Below are 22768 nucleotides of genomic sequence, written 5' to 3' on the forward strand. Positions count from 1 at the left end.
CCTTTAGTTCATCTCTGACCTTTGTAAAGTCAGTCAGCAGCCCCTGGAGTGGCTAGACGGATATTTTTAATGTGTAAAGTATCGATGGGCTTTTGTATGCCGATGACACTGCACACCACCATGCCTTTCCCTCAAAGCAGGTTTTATTAAACTTAGGCATGTTAGTATTACAAGACCTTGGGGATAAGGGAAGGTGTGCTTCCTTCCTTTCAGATTTGACTATAGCCCTTTAGTAATGCAAAGTTCTTTTGTCACCCCGATGCTGGGACACTGTTACCGAATGTTGTGGGAAATATCAAATTCCCAAAAGTTGAACCTATTGAAGAAACAAGTATTCATTGGTCCTTAGGGTACACGTTTGGCCCATGTGAAAATGACCGAGAAGGCTAGTAGACAGAGGATATAGAAGATTTTGTACACAGTTTCTCCTCATAGCATATATTCAGAATTCAGGTTTTTCTTTAAGAAAAACTTATGATGAACCAGCCTTTGATCATTTATTATTTAGGCAAGAAAAGTACCATAACATACTGCTTAGAAAGTTTCTGTTTTACTTGAAACATTTTTATTGTATCGTATTCCTAACATATAAAAGTGTACAGAAAATACTGTCACGAAAACCTGTGAATATATCACCAAGGTTGAGGAATAAAATGGCTGAGTGATCATACATTTATGAATTGCTAAGCATTAGATCTTCTGAATTATTCCACTCATGATAGTTGGTTATGGGAAAACTCATTTTTCTTAATATAAAAGATCTAATACCTTGGTATTATTTGTTTGGACTACAGTTTTTCCTTTTGGAATGTGTAACTTTTTTTCCTGTTCTTTCTTGTAATCTAATGACAATGCACTATATTTTGTAAATCTGTAAGTTTTGTTTTTTTTTGTAAGTTTTGTTTTATCAGAAGTTATTGTTAAAAGATATTTATGTTATCACATATCTAAATTGACATGAGGCCAATGTTTGTAAATGAGTATTGAAAATGTATTATTATTTACTTTGACCTTAAATAATAAATTTATTATTAAGTTTCTGATTTATTGTGTTTGTTTTAATCATACCAAAGATATTAAACCCCAAACAAATAATTTATATGTCATCTTAGAACTATCTCATAGTACACATGATTATTAAATGATACACATATATATATATTCACCAATATATTTTGTACTACTTCAAAAGTTCATCAATTTTCCTTCTTAAAGATATTTCAAGATACTTAATCACCCATCCTTAGAATGTGCCCACAAATGCTTAATATTCATCCATGGTCAACTTGTTTTAGAGAGCAATCATCCACAGAGTCGGGGGCTAAATAGCTGTTCATTTTTGTAGTGGTTTTAGTTCCATCTAAGCAAGGTCTACTGAGAGCCTACAGCATCCTCGCCCTAAGGCAAATGCTAGGGATGCCAGGTAAGCCGTCGATGCGTCCTCCACTTCCTTGATGATCACTCTTTCTCCAGAGTGTAGGAGTTTGCACCTTGTCTTTCTAGTGTCAGTGGTTAGTGAACTTATTGTATAAGATGAGCGGTGTGACAATGGCTTGAACAGACAGGGCACTTGAGGCAGAACCCAGTGTTTGAACCTAAAATTAATTTTGGCGAGTCGCTATAATATCATTAGAATGCAGTGTGACTTAAACCTTGGAATCAGTTATTATTTTGGTACTTTAACTACAAGTGGTTTTGTTTTTGACTGTATATTTATATTTACATATAGGAAAAAGTCGATTTTCAGATACTCTTCTGTGTATCTGCATCTCTGTATGCAGGTATGGAGCTTACTGCTGAGGTTACTCTTCCCCTTGGTGAACTTTCCCCTCTGTGGACTTGCTTTTGGGGGCACTTCATGACTATCATATCATTACACTATTAACTCATCTGTGGAAAGCCATAATGATCACTTAAAAGTATTTATTAAATAAACAAAGTAAAGATGTGGTTTTCTTCTCTCTTTCTTTGGGGTTTGAATTACATTGTCAGAGAAATACAAACACTTTCAGTAAAGTGCTCTGTCTGCTCCCAGTGATTCATGGGGTGGTTGTCTACAAACGCAGGCTCTGCATGGGCAGATTTTAAGTTTCACTTAACAATTTTAATTCCATGCGGTTTTTTTTGTTGTTGTGTGTGGGTGTGTGCATCTGGGGTGTGTGTACGTCATAGTACGTGTGTGGTCAGAGAATACCTTCTAGGAGTCAGCTCTAGTCTCTTACCGTGTAGGGCCTAGGATTAGAACTCAGGTCAGCAGGCTTCACTTGCTAAGCCTTACTGCTGCTCGGTAAATTTCATCTTTGATTTCCGGTATTTTCTTAAATGGGTTGAACTTGGCACCACTATTTTTACCTATTTAAAATGTAAATATGTGCAAAGTCCTGGCAAGACCCAAAAGAGTTGGTATTAGCAGAGAGGTTCATAGTTTTCTTTGGTTCTTCCGCGAGAGGCAATGAGTCAGAAGACATCAGGTTTGTGGCGGGAGAGAGAGAGAGAAGAATGTGTTTTTTTTTTCCCCCACATTATGGTATTGTGCAAGCAAAGGTGTGGCTAATAGCCACATGCTGAATAGGAAATAGTGTCGGGAAATGTGATTAATATATATATAACTTTGTAGTTTGCTATAACTTTGTAGTTCGTTTCCATTTTTTAATAAGACATTTCAAGAACAATAAAAAAGGACCAAATTAGAATATATGAAAGCGACACACATCAAGCTAAACAGAATCCTTAAAGTCACTTACTACTTAGAATTTAGTAGCCTCATTCTCTCTCCTCCCATTTCCTGCAGGCCGGGCAGACGCAATGGATAATAGAAGGAGTGTGTGCTGTGAATGTCTCCCTTGTCATAGGTTAACCTCGTGGACACTGAACCAAGTTAGGGATTTTAAGAAGGATGTAGACATCTTCATATGCTCCATTTTCCTCTTACGTTCCAAGGCTCTATTTGTTTGAGAATTAATGTATCTTTAGAGTATTACCCGATAAATGAACATAATGTTTGAGTAGATAAATGCGAGCCATGATGATGAATATTGAACATAATAACCAAAGAAAAATTAAAATTATGAAGATATATGAGGATATGATATATATAAATACATATATATCATATCCTCATATAGAAACACTGTTATTCTATTACTACTTAGTACTATGTAACTATAGTTATTAGAAAGTTTATACAACCAATCCAGAAACTAACTCTGGGGCCCTCATGAAGATCCCTAATCTACAGAAGGCCCAGGTCTCTTCTTTCTGGTGCGGGGCCTGATGCTCAGGTTTGAGTAACAGGATAACAAAGGCTCTTCTAGGGCTACTGGGAACCAGAACCTCAGAAAGAATAGCTCTCCTCTGCTGTAGCGGATGTTGCCCTTTTCCTGGTGAGCACACATGGAATAGAATAGAGCTCAGATCGACCTCCACTTCCAGTGCACACCCAGGTACTGGGTGAAGTGGCAGTTGTGTTTCTAATGTTCTGAGGGATCTCTGCTATTGAAGAGTTGTAATCAACCTAATCAACCTAAGTGTTCATCAGTGGATAAACCAATAGAGAAAATTCTCTCTCTCTCTCTCTCTCTCTCTCTCTCTCTCTCTCTCTCTCTCTCTCTCTCACACACACACACACACACACACACACACACATACTATTCAACCATAAACAAGTTCTGTGATTTGTGACAATACAGATGAACCTTAAGGGCACATGCCAGGAGCCCAAATACAAGTGTTGCATGATCTCTCATTTGTATACATTGTATAAAAAGTTGACCTTATAGAAATAATGATTAACAGAGACTGAGGTGAGGAAGGGGGGGGGCGAACCACGAGAGAAATTGGTCACTGGTACAAAGTTACAGTTACGATAGGTAGGTTTTGTCACACAGAAGAGTTGCCATCAATAGTAACAGAGTTAATATTTCAAAAGAGCTAGAAGAGATGATTTCCCCCTTATTTTTAAATTGTAATTGTTGAAGAAAGGAGTTTAATGTTTTATGACCAAGACAGGATAAATGTTTTGAAGCCACGGATACGCTGACTGCCAGGATCTGATCCCTGTATGATGTTTGTGCAGTGTGCTGGCTAGTTTTTTGTTAACCTGACACAGATTAGAGTTATCTAGAAGAGGACGCTTCAGCTGAGAAAATGCCTCCATCAGATAGATTTGTAGGAAAGTCTGTGGGGCCATTTTCTTGATGAAGGATTTATATGTGAGGGTCCAGTCTGCTGCGGGTGGTGCTACCCCTGGCAGGAGGTTCTGGGTGTATGAACCAAAACAAAAAGCTGAGGGATGCCTGGGGTACAAGGCAGGAAGCAGGGTTCCTCCATGGTCTTTGTCTCCTGGTTCCTGCCCTGCCTTCCCCTCACGATGGACTGTAAGGACCATTTTTACTCAAGTTGCTTTTGACCATGGTATTTATCACAGCAGCAGACAGCAAATTAGAGCATGCGTATTAAAGTCTCACGTTGTTCTCCCGCAGATGTGTTCCTTACACAGATGTATGTGTGTATCTAGGGCTGTCCAAAAGCAGCCGTGGAGAGAGAGGAAGTCGGCAGGGGACCTGTGAGGGTGCTACACGACAGACAGCCACCGGAGCTCATTGTTCCTTTGTTCCCACATGAATACTTTCCAAGTTGGGAGGTTTGAGTACAAGGAAGAGGAAGGGTTTTTAACGTCAGCATTTCTGTTGGTATTCAGTGAGCTAGGGGTGGTTTACTTAGACAGAAAACACCACCAGAAGACTAGGTCAGGAGACAAAACCACTATTCACATTTAAGTATGAATTAATACCCAGGTTTGAATTTGCAAGACCCCCTGCCCCCACCTAGCTGAGGTAAACGATGAGACAATAGCAAAAGATACTTTGGGGACTCTGTTGAAGAACTGGGCCAAAAAGGAATTTTAGAGACCTCGGTGGGAAATGAGAGCTTTGGCTTCTAGGAGACACGAGGGACCAGAGGGTTCTCAAAGATGTCAGAAGGAAGTAAAGAAATGGCTGTGGTAGAAGATGGAAGGAGGTATGTAATGTCACCTATGAGCCTTGGTTTATGCATCCACAAAGTCAAGGTGGGTGGGGATCGTTTATGAGGGTCATGACCTGCAAGTAACCACTCTACTTGGTGGAGATTACTCAACTCAGCCAAGGGATGCACACCCCTTAGACTTTCTAGGGGCAGATTCCTGTTTCTGATGTCTGTTTCTAAATTTGTAGATTGCAAATGCTCTCCGTTTCTCCCTGAAAAGCCACAGAGGATTTCCTTTGTATAGCTGGTAAATACTGGGCATGCTGTTGATGACTCTTGCCTGTCAATATGCCCATCCCCATTCCCCTTTGCCTCTCGGTGTCCTGTTTGCTGCTCGTTTGCCACAGTCTAGTCTTGAAATATATGAATTGGGTTTTGACCATTGGCTTCCCTTTGCATTCAGACACTCTGGTAACTATAAATTGATTCCATTAGTCAGATTCTGCCTCGTTTAACTAAGGCTCCCATTGATCAGCCTTTTATGGTGGGGGATTCTGAAATAACATTTAGATACCCTGGGTAAGACTCTACACTTACAAAGCCAGTCTCCTGACCTCATCCTATTTTATAGACAATAAAGCACTTGTACCTGGTGCCATATTTTTTAACTGGGCCTTTACAAGTCCCTGTAATGTGGGAATGTGTGTAACACTACACACTTTAAAGTCACACAGCTTATAAAATGAATTTTATGCACTCCAAGCTGCGCTATACCATTTCCTTTTTCTTCTGCTAAATACACATAGCTTTATAACTAATAAAAATTAGACGGAAGAGTCATTGTGCTTTATGATCTGGATAAAGGTTTTTAATGTAATATAAGAAAAATAACCAGTGCCAAACATGCTGCTTCAAAGATAACAGAAAATTCAGAATAAACTGCGTTAGCGAAGTTCTAAAGTGGCCTCCCTGTAAGGTTGTCTCATCAGAATGTGAGCCACAGAAATATTTGGTTGACATTGTAGTGTTTTTGCAGGGGTGTTACAGTGGATAAGAGCAGGGATAAAGGCCGTTGTCAACTAGCACTGGGTAGAGTTGTGACTTAAACTCGGAATCCAGTTCTGATTGAGCTAGCACACCTAGAAGAATCTGTGGACATAGAATCCAGCTTTCCATCAGAATGCAGAAGTCCCCTGGCCTGCAGTCTCAGTAGGCTCTCCGGCATTCATAAGAGCCCCAGGCCATGCTACCATCTTCTTTTGTCCAAGGCGAAGGATCGTGAAGGGAAGAGGTGTCTGACCCCTCCTCTGGGGAGAGGGGCACCACCTTGGATGGGAGGTCATTTGACATGGTCATGAACGAAGTGAAGGGGTACGAAGACGGGGTGGGGTACCCTGGTGTGTGGTGCAGATCTTCCAGTGAATGCAGCGAGTAGGGCTGAGCCCCAGCCAGGGATGATCCCCATCCCATGCTCCTGTGTTGGTTGCTGCTTCCTGATTCCAGTTGGGAGAGGCAGCTGGTGCTGGGTGGCAGGGTCTGCAAGACCTCAGCAGGCACAGGGTCTGGTTGGCTGAGTCCATCCGGCACCGTCTGTTCCCAGGAGTCTCTCTGAGGAGAATGGTAAAGGCATGGAAATTAGTTTTGAGGGATGCTCTGAGGATATAGCGCTGCCTGATGGACCAAGACATCCAGAGAAGCCTTCAAACCCTCTCGCTGCCGCGGAAGCCTAGCCTTTGGGCAACTTTACCCTCTGCTGTTTGACTCAAGTCAGGGGAATCTGGGTTAATTTCTACTCAGGGATGTTTCTCTGGGTCCTGCATTCCTCTTTACACAAGCAGGGGAAGGCAGTACCTGGTTCTGGTTTAGGGTAGTCCTCCAATGATGTGGGGTGGGGGCTCCCTACCTCCTCAACAGTACTTTCTTTGGGGAGGACTGAGTTCATTCGCCGCATCACCTACCACCCTCTGAGCCCTTCGTCTGTGAAATGGGGCACAAAATTGAGCTGCTGCAAATATTAAATGAACAAAGGCCCATGAAAGTTCTTGTCACAAAATAAGGCTAATTCCCTGACCCACCCTCATTGTCTAAAATTCCACCTTCAGCGATTCATTCCTTTGTGCCAAGAGGCTTTACGGTTTTCTATAAAAGGAGCATTAGCAGCTTTTTTAGATCTTTCTGAACTTATTTCTTTGGAGGGATCAAGAGAGAACACGGTGTGTGTGTGTGTGTGTGTGTGTGTGTGTGTGTGTGTGTGTGTGTGTAGGCTTCCGGAGGAAGCTGGAGCAGAGGGAATGGCAAGGGAGCAGAAGATGAGGAGTTTGAACACTTCAGCATTTGTTTCTTAGAGTCCATGGGCTTAAACAAGTCTTACTCTAACAGGGTGCGGAGCATTCAGCAAACAGGATAGTAACAAGATGAGCCTGAATTCTACTTTACATGGTCCCTGTTCGAAACCCTAGCTAGACAGTTTCGATGCCTTGGTTAATGTGATCTTTGTGCAGGCCTGAATCCCTCAGAAGTGTCCCAGCAGATCCAGCCTGACTGGGCACCTCCAGGTTTGAGCAGAGCAGAGCAGGAATCCCCAGGTGAGTTATCTCTGGCTTCAGCTTGGTTACCACATATGAGGGCTGGGTCATCGGAGCTGGGGCCTCCCCTTCCTCCCTGCACATTGAAATAACCATACTCACAAACACAAAGTGAGTTGGATCGCCGGGGAACGGAGGTGGCAGGAGCGGCGGCAGAGTTGAGGTGCCGAACAGGGAACCCGGTGTGGAGGTCAGCGCTGGTGGGCGGTAGTCTCCGTAGGGCTCTGCCAGGTAGGACTCCAGCAGGCCCGGGTGACTCTGTCCAGCTGAGGACTCACAGGCAAAGGGCTTAGTCACGCCGGAGGAGGGATAGAGGTCGTTTGAGAACTGCTTGCTGCTATGGAAGTCGGAGTCAGACAGGAAAGATCTCCTGACACCGTAGTAACCTGACATGACTGGCGATCCTGTGGCCAAGGGAAAAAGAAGTGAGCAAAAGTTTCATGCGGGAAGCTCAGAGCATTGCAGCTCCTTCATCAGTACTCCGTGAAAAGATGGTACCCACGTGTGCCTGACATCGTTAACAAAGAAATATACATGTCTTGAGCAGTATATAATATTCCTGCATCACTGTTTCAGCCCAAATAACAGATATGCTTAAAGTTCACCCTGGATTTAGGGATGGATTCATGTTAGACGTACAATAACTTTACCCAGATAATGATGTATCAAGTATCTTCCAGGTCCAGATGCTTCTAGGAGGGGCATAGAGAGGTAAGTTAAAGAGCCTCCTGGTATCCTAGTCAACACTATCTGTCACCATGACATGGCTTAGAGAGTCTCAAATAAGTGTTTTATCAGGTTGGTCTGTGGGCATGTGTGTGAGGGATTGCTTTGATTATTAATTGATGTAGGGCGTGCCTACTGCGGGAGGAGTCATTCCCTGCCCAGCGGCCTGGGCTGTCGAAGAAAGGTAGCAAAAGTGTAAGCCAGCAACCAAAATTCCTCCGTAGTTTCTGCTTCAAGCTCCTGCCCGAGTTAGTTCCTGCCTGCAGAGTTAGGTCCTGTCCTGTCTTCCCTCAGTGATGGACAGGAATCTGGAAGCTGAAAAGGGTGATTTCCTCCTAAAAGTTGCTTTAGGTCATGGCATTTGTTGCAGCCGACAGAATGAAGCCGGGCTATTTGGAACCTATGCCTTTCAATGAACTATAAAGATCTTATCACAGCCTCTGAACGACATCCTGTAACATACAGGACAGTTTCCAAGTGGCTGCTTCTGGGCTTCTTACAGGAGGTAATGTCTCTCTAGATAAGATAACACACAGCCCACCTCATGCCAAGGGCAGTACTGTCTTCTGATTCTTCTGTGCACTGATCTTCACCACCTGTATCACACCCGGCTGGCATAAAGTGATGACTTGCCATGGGACATGTAGAAAAGTCAATTTTTGAGAAAAAACAATACCCATCCTGGCCACCCATGTTTGGCTTTGACGCTTCTAGTGTTTATTTGCTGCCCCCTTGTGGTCACACTGGATCCCTCATTCACTTTGGACATTATGGAGACAGAGCTTGAATAGGGTTTTAAGAGGAACAGAGGGGAAAACTGAAACCGGCAAGAGCCTTATTTAAGAAAGACCAATTGGTTTCAAGAGAGAGGAGAGATGCTCAACACTTTTCGAGAATCTGTGTGGGACAAGGACTCCAGGTCTGTGTAATTTATCACTTGTACAGTCCATATACTAGAGGGTGGAATCTCATTCACCAAGACCAACACAGGGAGCTTGCAAAAGGGCTGAGATGTGGAGGAGATGCCATCTCTGTCCCTCGTCCCTTCCCTCAACAATGGGAGGTTACAACTGAGCTTTGTCCCTGTAAACACGATGGGAAAATACAAGAGTCGTTCAGTTACGGGAGTCTTTGGAACTCCTCGCCTTATGCAACTTGGGAAGTGCTAAATCTCTCTGGAGTTTGAGATCTGGAGGAATATTGTGTGTGTGTGTGTGTGTGTGTGTGTGTGTGTGTGGCTTGTGAGTGGTGAGGGCAAGGGGGTATATCACTTTCATTACCATTAAGAATATTCCTTTCCTATCCTCCCAGGATGGCGGAATTCAGACCTGGGAAACTGACATGAATTCAGTATCTTGAATGCTGTGTGTGACATGGAAAGTACTTAATAAAGGTAGTCCCTGCTCCTAATGTTCCTTTCTCCTTCTGTCTACAGTCAGATCATGGTGTCAGAGCTTTAGATGTTTTAACACTATACCTGGAGCCTGGTTACTATTGCGTTTGCCTAAAAGCTTCTTCCAGGCAGGGTTTTGAAAACAGCCTACCTCTCAAGACCTAAAGGACTAAGCTCAGGATGATTCGGTGAGATTTGTCTTCATTGATTTTTTTAAGATGCAAAAATGAGAAAATGAGGCGGTTATCAGAACCTCGGCGGCTCTTGGCTGGGGATGGAACTTCGGTGATACAGTAGCTGTGTAACATGTGCGTAGCTCTGGGCTTGGCGGAAAACAAAACACAAACGCTCAGTTGCTGCCTAAAGGCCAGTAAATTGCTTGTTGAATTAAAGGTCTCACCTGGCATCTGGACGAACGGAGGCTGGGAGGAGCTGACACTGCCCTGGAAGGCAAACAGAATGCAGGTGTTGTCAACCTTAGTTACAGCTCGAATTTAATTTTAAAATTAGGAATATATGTCCAAACCATCCTTTCTTTCTTCCTTCCCTCCTTTCTTTTCTGGGTGTGGAAATGTGTGCTTATGCACATGTACAAGTGCACACGTGTTCACATGTGTGTGGAGGCCAGAGGTACCCAGGCTAACCTGGGTGCTGTCTTCAGGATGGCCAGCTGGTTAGCGTGCCTTTTTTTTTTTTTGAGATAAGTTCTCTCTCCAGCATCTGGGTTTGTGGATTAGGCCAGATTGAATGGCCAGTGAGTTCCAGGAATCCCCCTGTCTCCACCTCCTCAGCACGGAAGCCTAAGCATATACTATGCCCAGCTTTTTGCATGAGTCCTGGGGTTTTAACTGAGGTCGCCATGCTTGTATGACAATCGTTTATTAACAGAGTTACCTCTTCACTCTCTGAACTCTTATATGATGATGCTTAGAAATTTTACTTGAAGATTTGGAGGGGGACAATTTAGAGTAGAATGTAAGTTTATTATATAGAATAGAATAAAGTTTTGCAAGAGAGAAACCAAATTTTTAGGTTCTGATAGATATGCCAAGACACATTAGCTAGATGAAACAGAATGATTTGTCCTGTGTTTTACTCTTTGTGTCTATACTCATTCATAAAATATCTTAGACAGTGTTTTTTATGCACATGTATATCAGCGTGTTTGCATTCCTATATGCGTCTGGCAGTTGGCCTCAATCCTGAATGGCTACATTTTATTGTGGGTCTTTATGCAAAGTAAATAAATCCACGGAGAGCAGGAATCCTGAGTGTGATTTTTCTTTCTCGCTCAAAGTAGAGCATGGTTCATAAAAGGCATAATAAACATTTGTGGAGAGAAGATGCAGTTCGAGGCAGGGTTTCTCTGTGTAACAGCTCTGCCTGTCCTGGAACTCACAGAGATCCCCCTGCCTCTGCCTCCCTAGAGCTGGGATTAAAGGCGTGTGCCCCCATGCCTGGCTGAAATGCAGTTCTTAGAGAGCACACAGAGCAGTGATGGTGGGAGGGTGGGGAAGTGGTAGGCAGAATACTGTTCTGTTGAAAGATTGCATGTCTTTACGTTTTATTAAATGTACGTGTGTTTGTGTGTATATGTATTTATGCATGTATATGTGTGTGCATGTGTATATTCGTGTATATATGTGTGAGTGTATGTTTGTATGTATATGTGTATGTGTGTGCAGGTTTGTGTGTGTATGTGTGTTTATGTGTGTGTGTATGTGTGTATATTTGTATGTATATGTGTGTTTATGTGTGTGCATGTATGTGTGTGTATGTGTGTGCCCTGTGGGAGTGTGCACCTCGTGGTGGTCAGAGAACACCTTGAGGAGTCAGTTGTGTCCTTCCCCCTTCTGGGTATGGAACTTACTTTATTAGGCTTGGAGGTGATCCTGTGACCGGCCGAGCATCAACATTGAAATCTCTCCTTAATTCCTAGTAACTGTAACTGAACCTTATTTAGAAATAGGATCTTTGAAGGTATAATTACTTAAATTAAGATGTGGTCATGTTGAATTAGGACAGGTCCCCCAAGCCCATATGACTGATGTCCTTATCAGAAGGAAAAGGGGAGCTAGATAGAAGACTTGGTAGGTAAGAGCCTTGTCTGGCCTTCCAGAGGACTCAGGGTCAATTCCCAGTACCCACATGGTGGCTCACAACCATCTGTAACTCTAGTCCCAAAACATCTGGTGTCCCCCTTTGGGCCTCTGTGGATACTGCTCACAGGCAAAAATAACCATACACATAAAAAACAAAATTTTAAACAATTTTTTTTAAAAAAATAAGAGAACAGTGATACAGATGAGGTGAGGGTCTTATGGAGATATGAAAAATGTGAATGATTTAACCTCAAGATTAGGGATCAAGGTTGGTTGGTAGAAGCTAGGAGGAAGTGAAGGAATTTTTTTCCTGCAGTTGCCAGGGACCAGGACCAGCTGACATCCCCAGAACTGGGAGACAATGTATTTCAATTGTTTTCCGTTCTCTCCCTTGTGGTAACCTGGGACTGGTGATACATGACTGGGAAGATGAGTGATGTGGATATGAGGATGAGTGGGAACACATTCTAGAGGAGGGCTTTGTACTGGCATCAGCATGAAGGATAAATAAGTTTGCAGTGTCTTATAATATTAGAAACGGGGCTGGGAAGTCAGTTCAATATCTGCTGTGTAAGCACCAGGATCAGAGTTTGAATTTTCAGGAGTTGTGTAAAAAGCTGGGCAGGAAGTATGTGCTTGTAACCCTGCCTTAGGGGTAGGCTTTGCAAACCATTGCATCCCTGAGGATTGCTGGCCAACCAGTTTTTAGTGGAAGAGCAATGGAGGAAAGCCATTCAACAGTGACCTGAGGTCTCTACATGTACACATGTGTGCATACCATCCATGCAAACAACAGCATAACACAATCACAGATAAAATACAGAAGACGTGAATACTGTGGCACAATTAATAAAAACCCAGCGACAGAAACTGGCGTTTAACCTGAAGGCCAGAAAAGCAAAATAGCCAGCCACGGGCTCTTACCTCTATCTCAGTCCGAAATGGCGATTCTGTCTCTAGGAATCTCAGACTGACTGAGAGCTGTCTCCTCCCATCCTATATTCCTCTCTAGTGCAGGAATTAAAGGCATGCACCACTACCACCCGGTTTCTATGGCAAACAATTGTGGCTACTGAGAATAAAGGTGTGTGTCACCTTGCCTGGTCTCTAAGAATGACCAGGGTGGCTGTTTTACTCTCTGATCTTCAGGCCAACTTTATTTATTAAAATGCAAATGAAATACCACTGCAGAATATTACAAAAGCAAATGCTAGCTCCAAAATGTCCCCAAATAAAGAAGGAGCTGAAAATATCTTCCAAGGAGGTTAAGCATCCTTAGTACTCAGACCTCAGGCTTGAGCTCCCAGCCTATGCCTTCACGGTCCCGAGATTCCTAAGAGCTGGAGAGGTTTCACAGAATCTCACTCAACCAGCATGCATGTTTCTAACGCCATGAATCCAATCTCCGATGGCAGAGAACTCGGTGCCTTGTTTGCTTCTCCACTCCGGCTTTTTTTTTTTCTCCTGGATATCTCTGATTCCATAAACTTGACTGTAAAAGTCTCCTCTCTTTTCTAACCATCTCTTTCGTTCATATAGAATATGTCTAGCTCTTATTCCAAGTAAAGCTTTTCAAATATTTGAAGATAATCCATCATTTTTGAACTGTCATGATTTCATGTGTGCTCGTGTGTACATGTTCATGTGTGTATGCATGTATATGTGTGGGGCACATGCATGTCTGTTTAAAGACCAAAGGAGGCCAATCTCATCCACCTTGCTTTCTGAGGCAAGGGCTCATTAGAATCCTTGGGGATCAGCGACTGAGTCCGGCTGGCCAGCAAGCCCTAGGGATCTCCCTGTTTTTGTTTTCACGGCTTTGGGGTTACATGCTTGTGCCGTCGTGCCCAGCTTTATGTGCCCGGTATGAAACTCAGGTCCTCATGTTTGCGTGGTAAGCACTTTACCAACTGAGCCGTTTTCTCAAAAGTGCCCCTACCAGCCGTCTTCTTAGTCACTCTGTCTGCTCCAAGGCAGACTGCAGACTGCTGGATCTCACGTTATCCCACAGTCCCAGGGCCTGGGAATCTGAGGCCATGGCTTGGTTTTTGATGAGGGTCCCTTTTTGGTTTGCAGTCTTCTGAAGGTGACTTCAAGTGACACCCAGAGATCATGTGTCCAGTATGATGATTACCTCCAAGTCCTCCACATATCACCATGCCGGAGGTTAGAGTTCCATCTTAGGAATCGTGTCGTCTCAACCATTCAGTGTATCACACTGACTTTGAATTCTGTCTTTCAGGTGAGATATCACCGGGCAACCACTCAAGGGCAGCATTGTATTTAAGAGGGAAGGCTCTAGAACCAACAGGTCTCTGTTGGAATCCCGGGCCTGCCTCATTTCTGTGAATTTTGGGTACATGAAAGTTGAATTAGAACTTAGGTGTGGAGTGCTTAAAATAGCACCTGGCATACAGTAGCCCGGCTGTGCTAAATGGACGTTGTTACAGTAGTCCCCTCTTATTATCAAGGCATAGATACACTATTTTTTTCTGCTTATTACATGCTAATCAAGTTTAGCTTATACATCAGGCTCAGTAAGAGATTGCTAATAAGAATATAGAACAGAATTAATACAATATGCTTTAACAAAATTGTCAGCATCTCTTCTCTCCAGCTTTGGAGTAATTATTAAGTGGACCAAGGGTGACTCAGACCGAGGCTCTGAGATGTTGGGATGTTGGCCCGGTAACCAAGAAGCATCTCTCCTTTAGCTGTGTTGGGTGGAGGTGGAACCCGGGCCTGTGAAGGCCAGACACCAGCACTCTATCACGGAGCCGCCTCCCCACCCCAAGGAGAAGGCTTCCAACTGACTGGAGTGCAGACAGCATTCGCTGTGCAGACATACTGGACAGAGGTCAAATTCATCTCCTGGGCAGGACTTGGTGAGACAGCAGAGGTTCCATCTGTCCCTTAGCATGGCATACGATTATGAGTTAATTCATTTATGGCTTATTTTTAAACTGCTGTTCTCAGGCTTATTTTAAAACTGCTGTTCTCAGGGGCTGTCTCTGAGGGTTTTGCTGGCTTTTGGGACTCTATCCCTCATCCTGGGCTGCCTTGCCTAGCCTTAATACATGGGGAGTTGCTTAGTGTTACTGCAACTTGATATGCCATGCTTTGTTGATACTTATAAGAGACCTGTCTCTTCTTGGATGGAGGAAGAGATGGAGGGGGATGGGGAATGGGAGAGAGGGACTGGGAGAAAAGTGGGGAGGCTACAGTTGGGTCTTAAAATAGATGGATAAACAACAACAACAAAAACCTGCTGTTCTCAGTGAATTACTCCAGAGAGTAATTGGGAAGATAGGGATTCACTGCATAGTCCAAGCAGACCTTGAATTCAGGCCTGGGCTTCTGTCTGCTGGGAGTACGGGTGTGTACTGACGCCCCTGGCTACACTAGTTAAGTGACTGACAGGAACTCAGAGATGCAGTGGCCAGAGAGGTGCAGATCTGTTTGACTAAATCATAGATGAGCTAGGTTGGGGCACATGCCCACCCCCATGCTGCCAGGGCCCCCACTATCCAGCATTCCTCTTTTGATTCTGATGGTCTGTCAGTGTCTCTCCTAGAAGGACTTGACACACCTCTGATACCTTCCGACTTTTGTCTGAGTCTCCTTTGCATCAAGGTGACGTTGTGGCGGGGTCGTTTGCTCTTCAGGGTGCTTCTCTGGTTGAATCTACTGTGGCTCCACCGTTCCCATGTCTGCTCCTGTCTCTAGCCAAGCTCGGGCAAGGATGATGTTATGAATGAAATCTTGGTTTGATGCCTGGGCCTTTCAGACACTCTTTAAGTCCTAGAGCACCATGGCTTCCCCCAGACATCACTCATCAGCCCGCGTGACTGCACCAGGCTGTGCCACAGCCAAGCTGCTCCCGCTGGCTGACAAAGATCCTGTGGCGTCTCCAATTCTGCTCTCAGAGTTCCCCATCTTTCCCTGCCATCACCAGCCCTGAACCTCTCATTCTTTTTCTCCTTCTGCATAATCTTCATCACGGCAATACCAGGACGACTCCCGCCCAACCCCATTTTAACACCGAGGGCTCTACCAATTATGAGTCTAGTTCATTTTATCTATGACTTGACAAAAAGAAGTCTCTTGTGTTCGTTCCCTCTATATAATTTCACCTTGTGCCCACTGTGGGGATTATCACTATTTCCGTTCTTTATGGTCACTCATAAAACTTTACCATGCAGATTTAACAAGGCCTACAAACAGTATCTTAAAACTTCTCCCGAAAGACAAGAGCCCAAGGACATTAACGCTCACTGCCATTTTGCTATGGTATTTTTTTTTAAAACCTTGGCCTGTTTTATTCTTAAAATCAAGCAACCACAATTAGATATCGCTGTTACATTAAGCAATTCTCTACTGTATTTATTTCTGTGTTTACCTTTTCTCTGGCCAGAGCTCTTCCACACTTCCTGTATTTGCTTTATCTTCCAAAAGCAATTCTTTAGAAAATCCCAGTAATGTGCTTTTGTTCAGTAAACTGTTTCAGATTTTATTGATCTAAAGGTACCATTGCTTTTGACCTTGTACTTAGAAGGTAATTCTAATTTTATAATTAGAACATTTAGTATTTAATTTCCTGGCACTTTGAAAGCATAAGACCACTGTCTTCGATTGCCATAATTTCAGTTAGGAAGTCTGCTGCTATTCTTAAAGTGATTCTGTGTGACAAGTTTTCTTTTCTTGATGTTTTTAAGATAGCCCCCCCCCCGCTGCCTTTTAGGTTCTTCAAGCTCAGCTTATATTGTCTGGAAGTAGATCCCACTCCTCTTTATTCTGCTTGAGCAGGATGTGCTTTGTGTCTTTGCATGTCTGGGATTTTGAGTCCTTCATCAGGTTAGGACTGTTTTGAACCATTATCTCATTAGGTATTACTCTATCCCTATTACAACAAGATTTATTTCACTGTAGTTTGCTTCTTTAAGTTAAAAAATATCTATTTATGTGCCTGAGTGTGCTGGCGTGCGTGCACACATATGTGAGTGTGCACACATGTGTGAGTGGAGGCCCTAGGTTGAGGTTGGGGATCTTCTGCAGTTACCCTCCACCTTAGTTTTTGAAACAAGATCTCTCATTGAACCTGGAGCTCCCTGATTTGGCTACACAGTCTGTGCAGCAAGCTCCTGGGATCCTCCCGTCTCTGCCCTTACAGACTGAGCCATCTCCCCAGATCCATAGTGAGTTGTTTTTTAGTCAATATTTTACATTTTCATTGTGATAAATTCTATCTTAAAGCTCGCTTAGTGATTTTTGTCTTCAAAGGTAAGTATCAGAATTCTCATTTTATTGACTATGAGGCTGAATCATTGAAGGAACACACAAGTCCCTTTCTAGGGCAGGTGGTTGTGGTGGCAGAGGATGGATTCAACCAGGAACTCTGATTTCAGAGCCCACTTCTTCACCACCATACCAGGCTACCTTCCAAGAATTTTGATAATTTGAAAATATAAGTAGAAATGTACCACTATTTTAGAAAAATTTAGCTTAAAGGAGAGTTAATGTCATTCAGAGAAACTATACAATTTTCACGCTCACAGAACTATCAGATGGAATTGGATACTTCTGAGATGCGTATACATGTGTGTGGATGTAGGTATGTATATATGTGTAAATATATACATCTACACACAGGATATATATTTTTTTCTTAATTTTTCCCATAGCATTTCACTTTGATGGGGGCCAGATTTATTCAGGCATCACTTACATATACTAACATTCATTAATCTTAAATATACAATTTGATATGTTTTGACAAATCCTGATGAGCCCTTACAACCCAGCACCAGAATCTTGTTAGTGAAGACTTTTATTGAATTAGTTATTCTGTAGTTATAATTGGTGTGTGCCCCCCTCTGTGGCCAGGAACCAGCCAAATGAACCACATTAAAACCACTGTTAACACACATCTCTTCAGTTCATCTCACAGAACAAGGAAGAAAGAGCCTTGTGTGGCTGGGGAGGACTTCGCTGGACAGATTCAGGGATTAGGGCTTACTTCTCCATCGCATTCTCGGGTTTCATAGGTTAGGAGCCTCGGCCAGACGAGCTTCCTTCCCCAGGTATTGGGGCAGCTCACTCCCTTTATTCTTTGCTCAATACATGGTATTCACTAAGTTCCTTCCCATCCTACCAATAACACTGGATCCAATATTTCGGAGTCCCTAGCTTGTGACCATGCAAGATGGTATATAATTTTTATTTTGCATACTGCAAACAACAGGATCCTGCAATACCAGGTAGCCAAATTTAGAGGTTTATATTTGAATGAAATTTGCCGATCTGCAACTTCCTGTAGCTAGCAGGGCAGTCTGACAGCTGCCCCAAAAGCCCCTTCATGGAAATGAGTTAATTTGAACTAATAGGTCACCAAGGTAGTAAAGTGATAAGATTAGGAGTTTCCTTCGCGTACATTTATTGCCATTTTTATGACCCTATAATATTTTAGGTGCCATTTAAAGGCATAGTGTTTCTCTTGCACTGTTAAATCCATTTAAAAAATAATTACAGAGTTTGTAAAGCATCTTCTTAAACTTAAAGATATTGATATTGATTCTTCAAAAGCGATGGTGATAGCTGTTGGTGAGTAGGTAGTATCTCCAAGGTATTTGCAACACTTTACACATGGAGCTTCTGGCTATCATCATACCCACACTCGGGAGGCAGGTCCATCTAGCACCGCATTTTTACATTTGCATTTAGATCCCTTTCAGGTCACATGATTCCACTCTTCGTAATGAACATAAAGTTCACACACATTACCTTCAAATGGTTACCCCTGTTAGGCTGGCACACTTTCTCCTGCCAGGAAATAAAGATGGGCATAGAGAATTGGGTGCGCTAATGTGACAAATAGTTGCCGAACCCAGGGAAATCCGATCCATGTCATATCTCATACACTACCTCAAACATCTTCTAAGGAATCTGACTTCTTTTTTTTTTTTTTTTTTTTTTTTTTTTTTTTTTTGCAAAATTTGAAAAACACATTTCCCTTACGGACCATGTGTCCGAGTCGTACAGTTAATCACAAACAGGACAAGCACCGCGTCATGACTAGAACTTCCAGGTATGAGCGTCTACCGTGTGCCAATGACTTCACACCGCTACATTAGCAAGTTCTGGGTGCTAGTTCCTTAGCAGAATCATGAAGTTCATTGGCCACCCCTGACGTGGAAAACCACCACAGGGCTTTGCAGGTGCCAGAAGAGAAGAATCAGCTGCTCAGATTAGGAGCTGCTTAGGGAGATGAGCCCCCCTGTAAAAATAAACCATGACTACCTTTTCTTGGATGCTCCTCCCGTTGGGAAGAGAGTCACTGATCTCCTGAATTTAGGGGAGCGGGTTGTGGTTTGAGTGGACTGATAAAACATGGCCAAAGGGACAGGTAAGTCTCAGATCTTAGGCCTCAAGGGGATTTGAAGGTCAGTCACTACCCTTTGCCTTCCTCAGGAAGGGAGTCTAGCTTCCTGGAGGTCAGAAGACCCTGTGAAGTGAAAATGAGGTGGCCCTGCCAACAGCCAGCAGCACCAACTACCAGCCAGGCAAAGGAGAATGCTCCTGGCCATGCACTCCAGCTAAATGCAACTGCATGAGAAGCCCTGGGAGACAACCAATGAGGATCTGGATGACACTCAAAACTCTAAGAAACAACAGTTGTTTTAAACTACCACGGCCAGTTTCTTAGGCAGCAGTTGGTAGCAGATACATGTCTAGGAAAAGTAGCTCATGAGAGCCAATGGCTATTCTGGCTTTCTGCAAGTGGGAGATTAGGAATCAGGTTAGTGAATGTGCCGAGGATTTGAATTTGAAGCCTGAGGGGCTAGGAAGCTCCCGGGTGCAAGGAATCCCATGAGCTGAGCATTGGTAGGGAGAAGCTTGGCTTCTCTGTAAGGAGCGGAGAGTAGCCTGTTCAGGGCGGGCAGATGTTTCATTTTGATGCTCACAGAAAAATATATCATGTGCCCACTGTGCTCCAGGACTGGAGTGATTTCCAGAAGCACAAAGGAGACATGGATTTTGTAGTTAACGTACAGATTCCTAGCGACAATAGTTATACAAATGCAAGGGTAATTAGAGAAGTATTTAGAGTAACAGTTGAAGCTGAGGGAACCAGCACTTCCTGTAGCTGCTTCTTGTCAGGCTCGACTTCAGACATTATGTAGGTGCCACTCATTTTTAGTGACAAATGTAGGTGTCACTTAACGAAGATGTGTTTGTGTTCTCTTCAGTGTGCTAAGTGTTCTCATCGACTGTTCAACATGAATCTTCAGATGACGTCATAGATATCCTCTAGTTTATAACTTGACCTGTTCATAGTCACGTGACACAGCCTGGGTTCTATTCTAGATCTGTTTAACCACAATGTGGTGTAGGTAGAGAAGCAAGGGCAAAGAGGAGAGTTGGAGTGATTGGCTGTCTTGAGAGGATGGTTTTAATATCATAGGATAGATGCCCCCTGAATCTAGTCTAAAAAGATGAAATCACTCAGCAGATTGAAGAAAGATGTGTCACTGTGGGGAAAGCCTCAGCTTGGGATGTTTACAGCAGCAAGTCTAAGGTGTGGGAATGCGAGCAGGAAGCGCGAAGACAGGAATGATGACGAAAAGCCAGAGGAAGACACAGCAACATGGTTACAAAGGGCCTTTGAGCAGTGCTAAGGGCTTGGACTTTGTCCACCAGTGGGCAATGACTGCTCAGAGCCTCAGCGGTACACACGCGACGGAAGAGCTATTCTGGAACATGGATGCTGATGCAGAAGCCATGGGTTGTTGGTGGAGTGAGTGTCCAGCTGTTAGAGTCCAGCAGGGTCCTGACGATGAGGGGAGTCAGGAGGCTGGCACGTGACACTTCTGTCTTTGTCTTTCTGTTTGGCATCCTTTTAGAGGATTTACCAGGAAGGCTGGTTCATGTCTGTACCGCTGAGAGCCATACCGGCCATCTCTCCTGGACACTGTACAATTCCCAGGGCTCCCGTCCTCTTTGCTTCACCACCGTTACCTTCCCACGATGTACAGAGGCCTGTAGATTCTTCCATGATTTAATTTAATGACGAATTGTGTAGATTCAGTCTTAAGGCCAGTGTCAATGTCTAATTGAGGAAGGGTAGTGAAGCATCCTTATAAACACTTGCCTTATGTTTACAAAGCCTCTCTTTGTATGGTATGTCTTCACTCTTCCTAGCCTGGGCCATAGGGCCCACATCATTTATGTAAAAGGGATAAGCGATTGTTTGAAAACTTAAAAAAAAAACACACACACAGAGGCAAAGTGTCTCATGAAAGCCGTGTTCTAATTCTAAGGGAAAAGAACTTATCGTGAAAATACGAATTTACTTTTGTAATCGTATGAGGTTATATAACATACGTGTGCAAGTCGGTCACCCTGACGCATCAACTTAGGTCCCAAGCAAACATGTGTAAGAACACACGTGAAACTGAATGCAGTGGATAAAGGTGTGTGTGTGTGACTTCCACAGGCTTCTCCTGTACACTTCCTACTTGAGCATTCTCTTTGGCAGTTGCAAAACGGTTTTTTTTTTTGGACTTAAAGCAATTAGTTAATATTAAAATGGGTATCAGGTCTTAGATCCTTATGGTTAATCTCAAATGTTAAAAAAAATAAAATGATTCCGAGTGTCTAAATTTCTGAGCCATGAGCTATTTTATGTCCCTTGGAAAGCCCACATGGTTACAGAATTCCAACTTTTTGACAGTTTCTTAAGATTTCATTTTCACAGCTCTCCCGCTTGGCACTCAATCTGTGCAGGCTGTCCCTGTAAAGAAGGGTCTGCTGCTGCCTAAGTTACAAAATAAAACATATTTTTACACCCGGGCTCTCGGCGTGCCTTTGAAATGCTGTTTGTATTTGTGGAGCGAAGTTAGAGCAACAAGAACGACTGGGAAGCGCTTTGGCCTGCAGGGATCCCCACAGAACCTCAGACCTGCCAGATGGACCTGCCACAGTTGTTTTGCTGTAAAACCTGATTATTTTTGCAAGCTGCATGAAAGAATCCACCACCAGGAATGATTTTAAGTTTCATGACATGTAAAAAGAAAATTCCATGGAACCAATAGGACAGCTGAGAAAATAAGTTCCCCTGAAAGGCTCGCTTTTATTATTATTTAGCATTTTCTTTTTCTTCTGTAATTGTGAAAGAGCAGGTGGCTGGGTGGGGACCACGGAAAGCTCTGGAAATGTGGTTCAGTTCTCCAAACAGGGCAGGACAGTGGTCTAATTAAAGTCAGACAAAAGGCGGTTTGGAAAGCCTTAGAAAATAAAGCGTTCATTCAAATGAAGACCAACCATATCGTGTGTGTCCCTAGATTCAAACAACAGCGTTTTGCGTTTACAAGGGATTGAGTGCTCAGAAAATGTTGTTGTTGTTTTAATTCCTAGGCTCAGGAAGGGGGTTATTTAGCAATGCTAACAACAACATGCTAAACCCTGTGCCTTGAGAATAAGCAAAAGCTGTGGGGAAGATTCTCTCTGGTTAGACATGGGATCTTTTTACCAGAGAACTTTGACAATTTAAAAGGGAGTAAGATGTGGATTTTTCTGTGGAAAATTTAGAAAATAAAAGTAAGGTAAAATGAAATAAACATATTAAAAATTAAAGCTTTTTCAACAACTTTAGTAACCAAACAAGCACGGGGTATTTCTCAAAATATAAAAAAAATATCATCAAGGAAAAATAAAAACACAAGAAAATGCATAGGCAAGCAAGGTAATCTTACTGAAACCAAAACCATTGTAGGATTGGTTCCATTCATGAGAGCTGCGGAATGGTTAATTTTAGGAAATCAGCGCCAATCGTGGGTGTATTCTTTAATAGCCATGCCACTGACTCTTTGCACTCTATGACTTCAGAGCTTGGGGCACCCTGTCCAAAGATTTACTACCCATGATCCTAGACGGCATTTGTACCCTGACAGTAGCTGTGAGTTTATATGATCAACTCCACACTTCTAAAACATGGGTAA

At 43.2% G+C, this 22768-nt stretch overlaps 1 protein-coding gene across 1 annotated transcript in view; it reads right to left on the bottom strand.

The window, feature by feature from the left end:
* Positions 1-6171: 6171 nt before the first annotated feature.
* Positions 6172-22768, bottom strand: part of Pou2af2 (POU class 2 homeobox associating factor 2) — a 100041-nt gene continuing 83444 nt past the window's right edge. Inside the window, exons 3-5 of the mRNA XM_050156209.1 lie at positions 10070-10112; positions 7653-7954; positions 6172-6573 (exon numbers count right to left, since the gene is read on the bottom strand). Coding sequence (XP_050012166.1) covers positions 6172-6573; positions 7653-7954; positions 10070-10112 — 747 coding nt within the window. The remainder of the gene's footprint in view (positions 6574-7652; positions 7955-10069; positions 10113-22768) is intronic.

Source organism: Alexandromys fortis, unplaced genomic scaffold, assembly GCF_014885135.2.
Source record: "Alexandromys fortis isolate MF-2015 unplaced genomic scaffold, M_Fortis_MF-2015_v1.1 scaffold_89, whole genome shotgun sequence".
Taxonomy (NCBI): domain Eukaryota; kingdom Metazoa; phylum Chordata; class Mammalia; order Rodentia; family Cricetidae; genus Alexandromys; species Alexandromys fortis.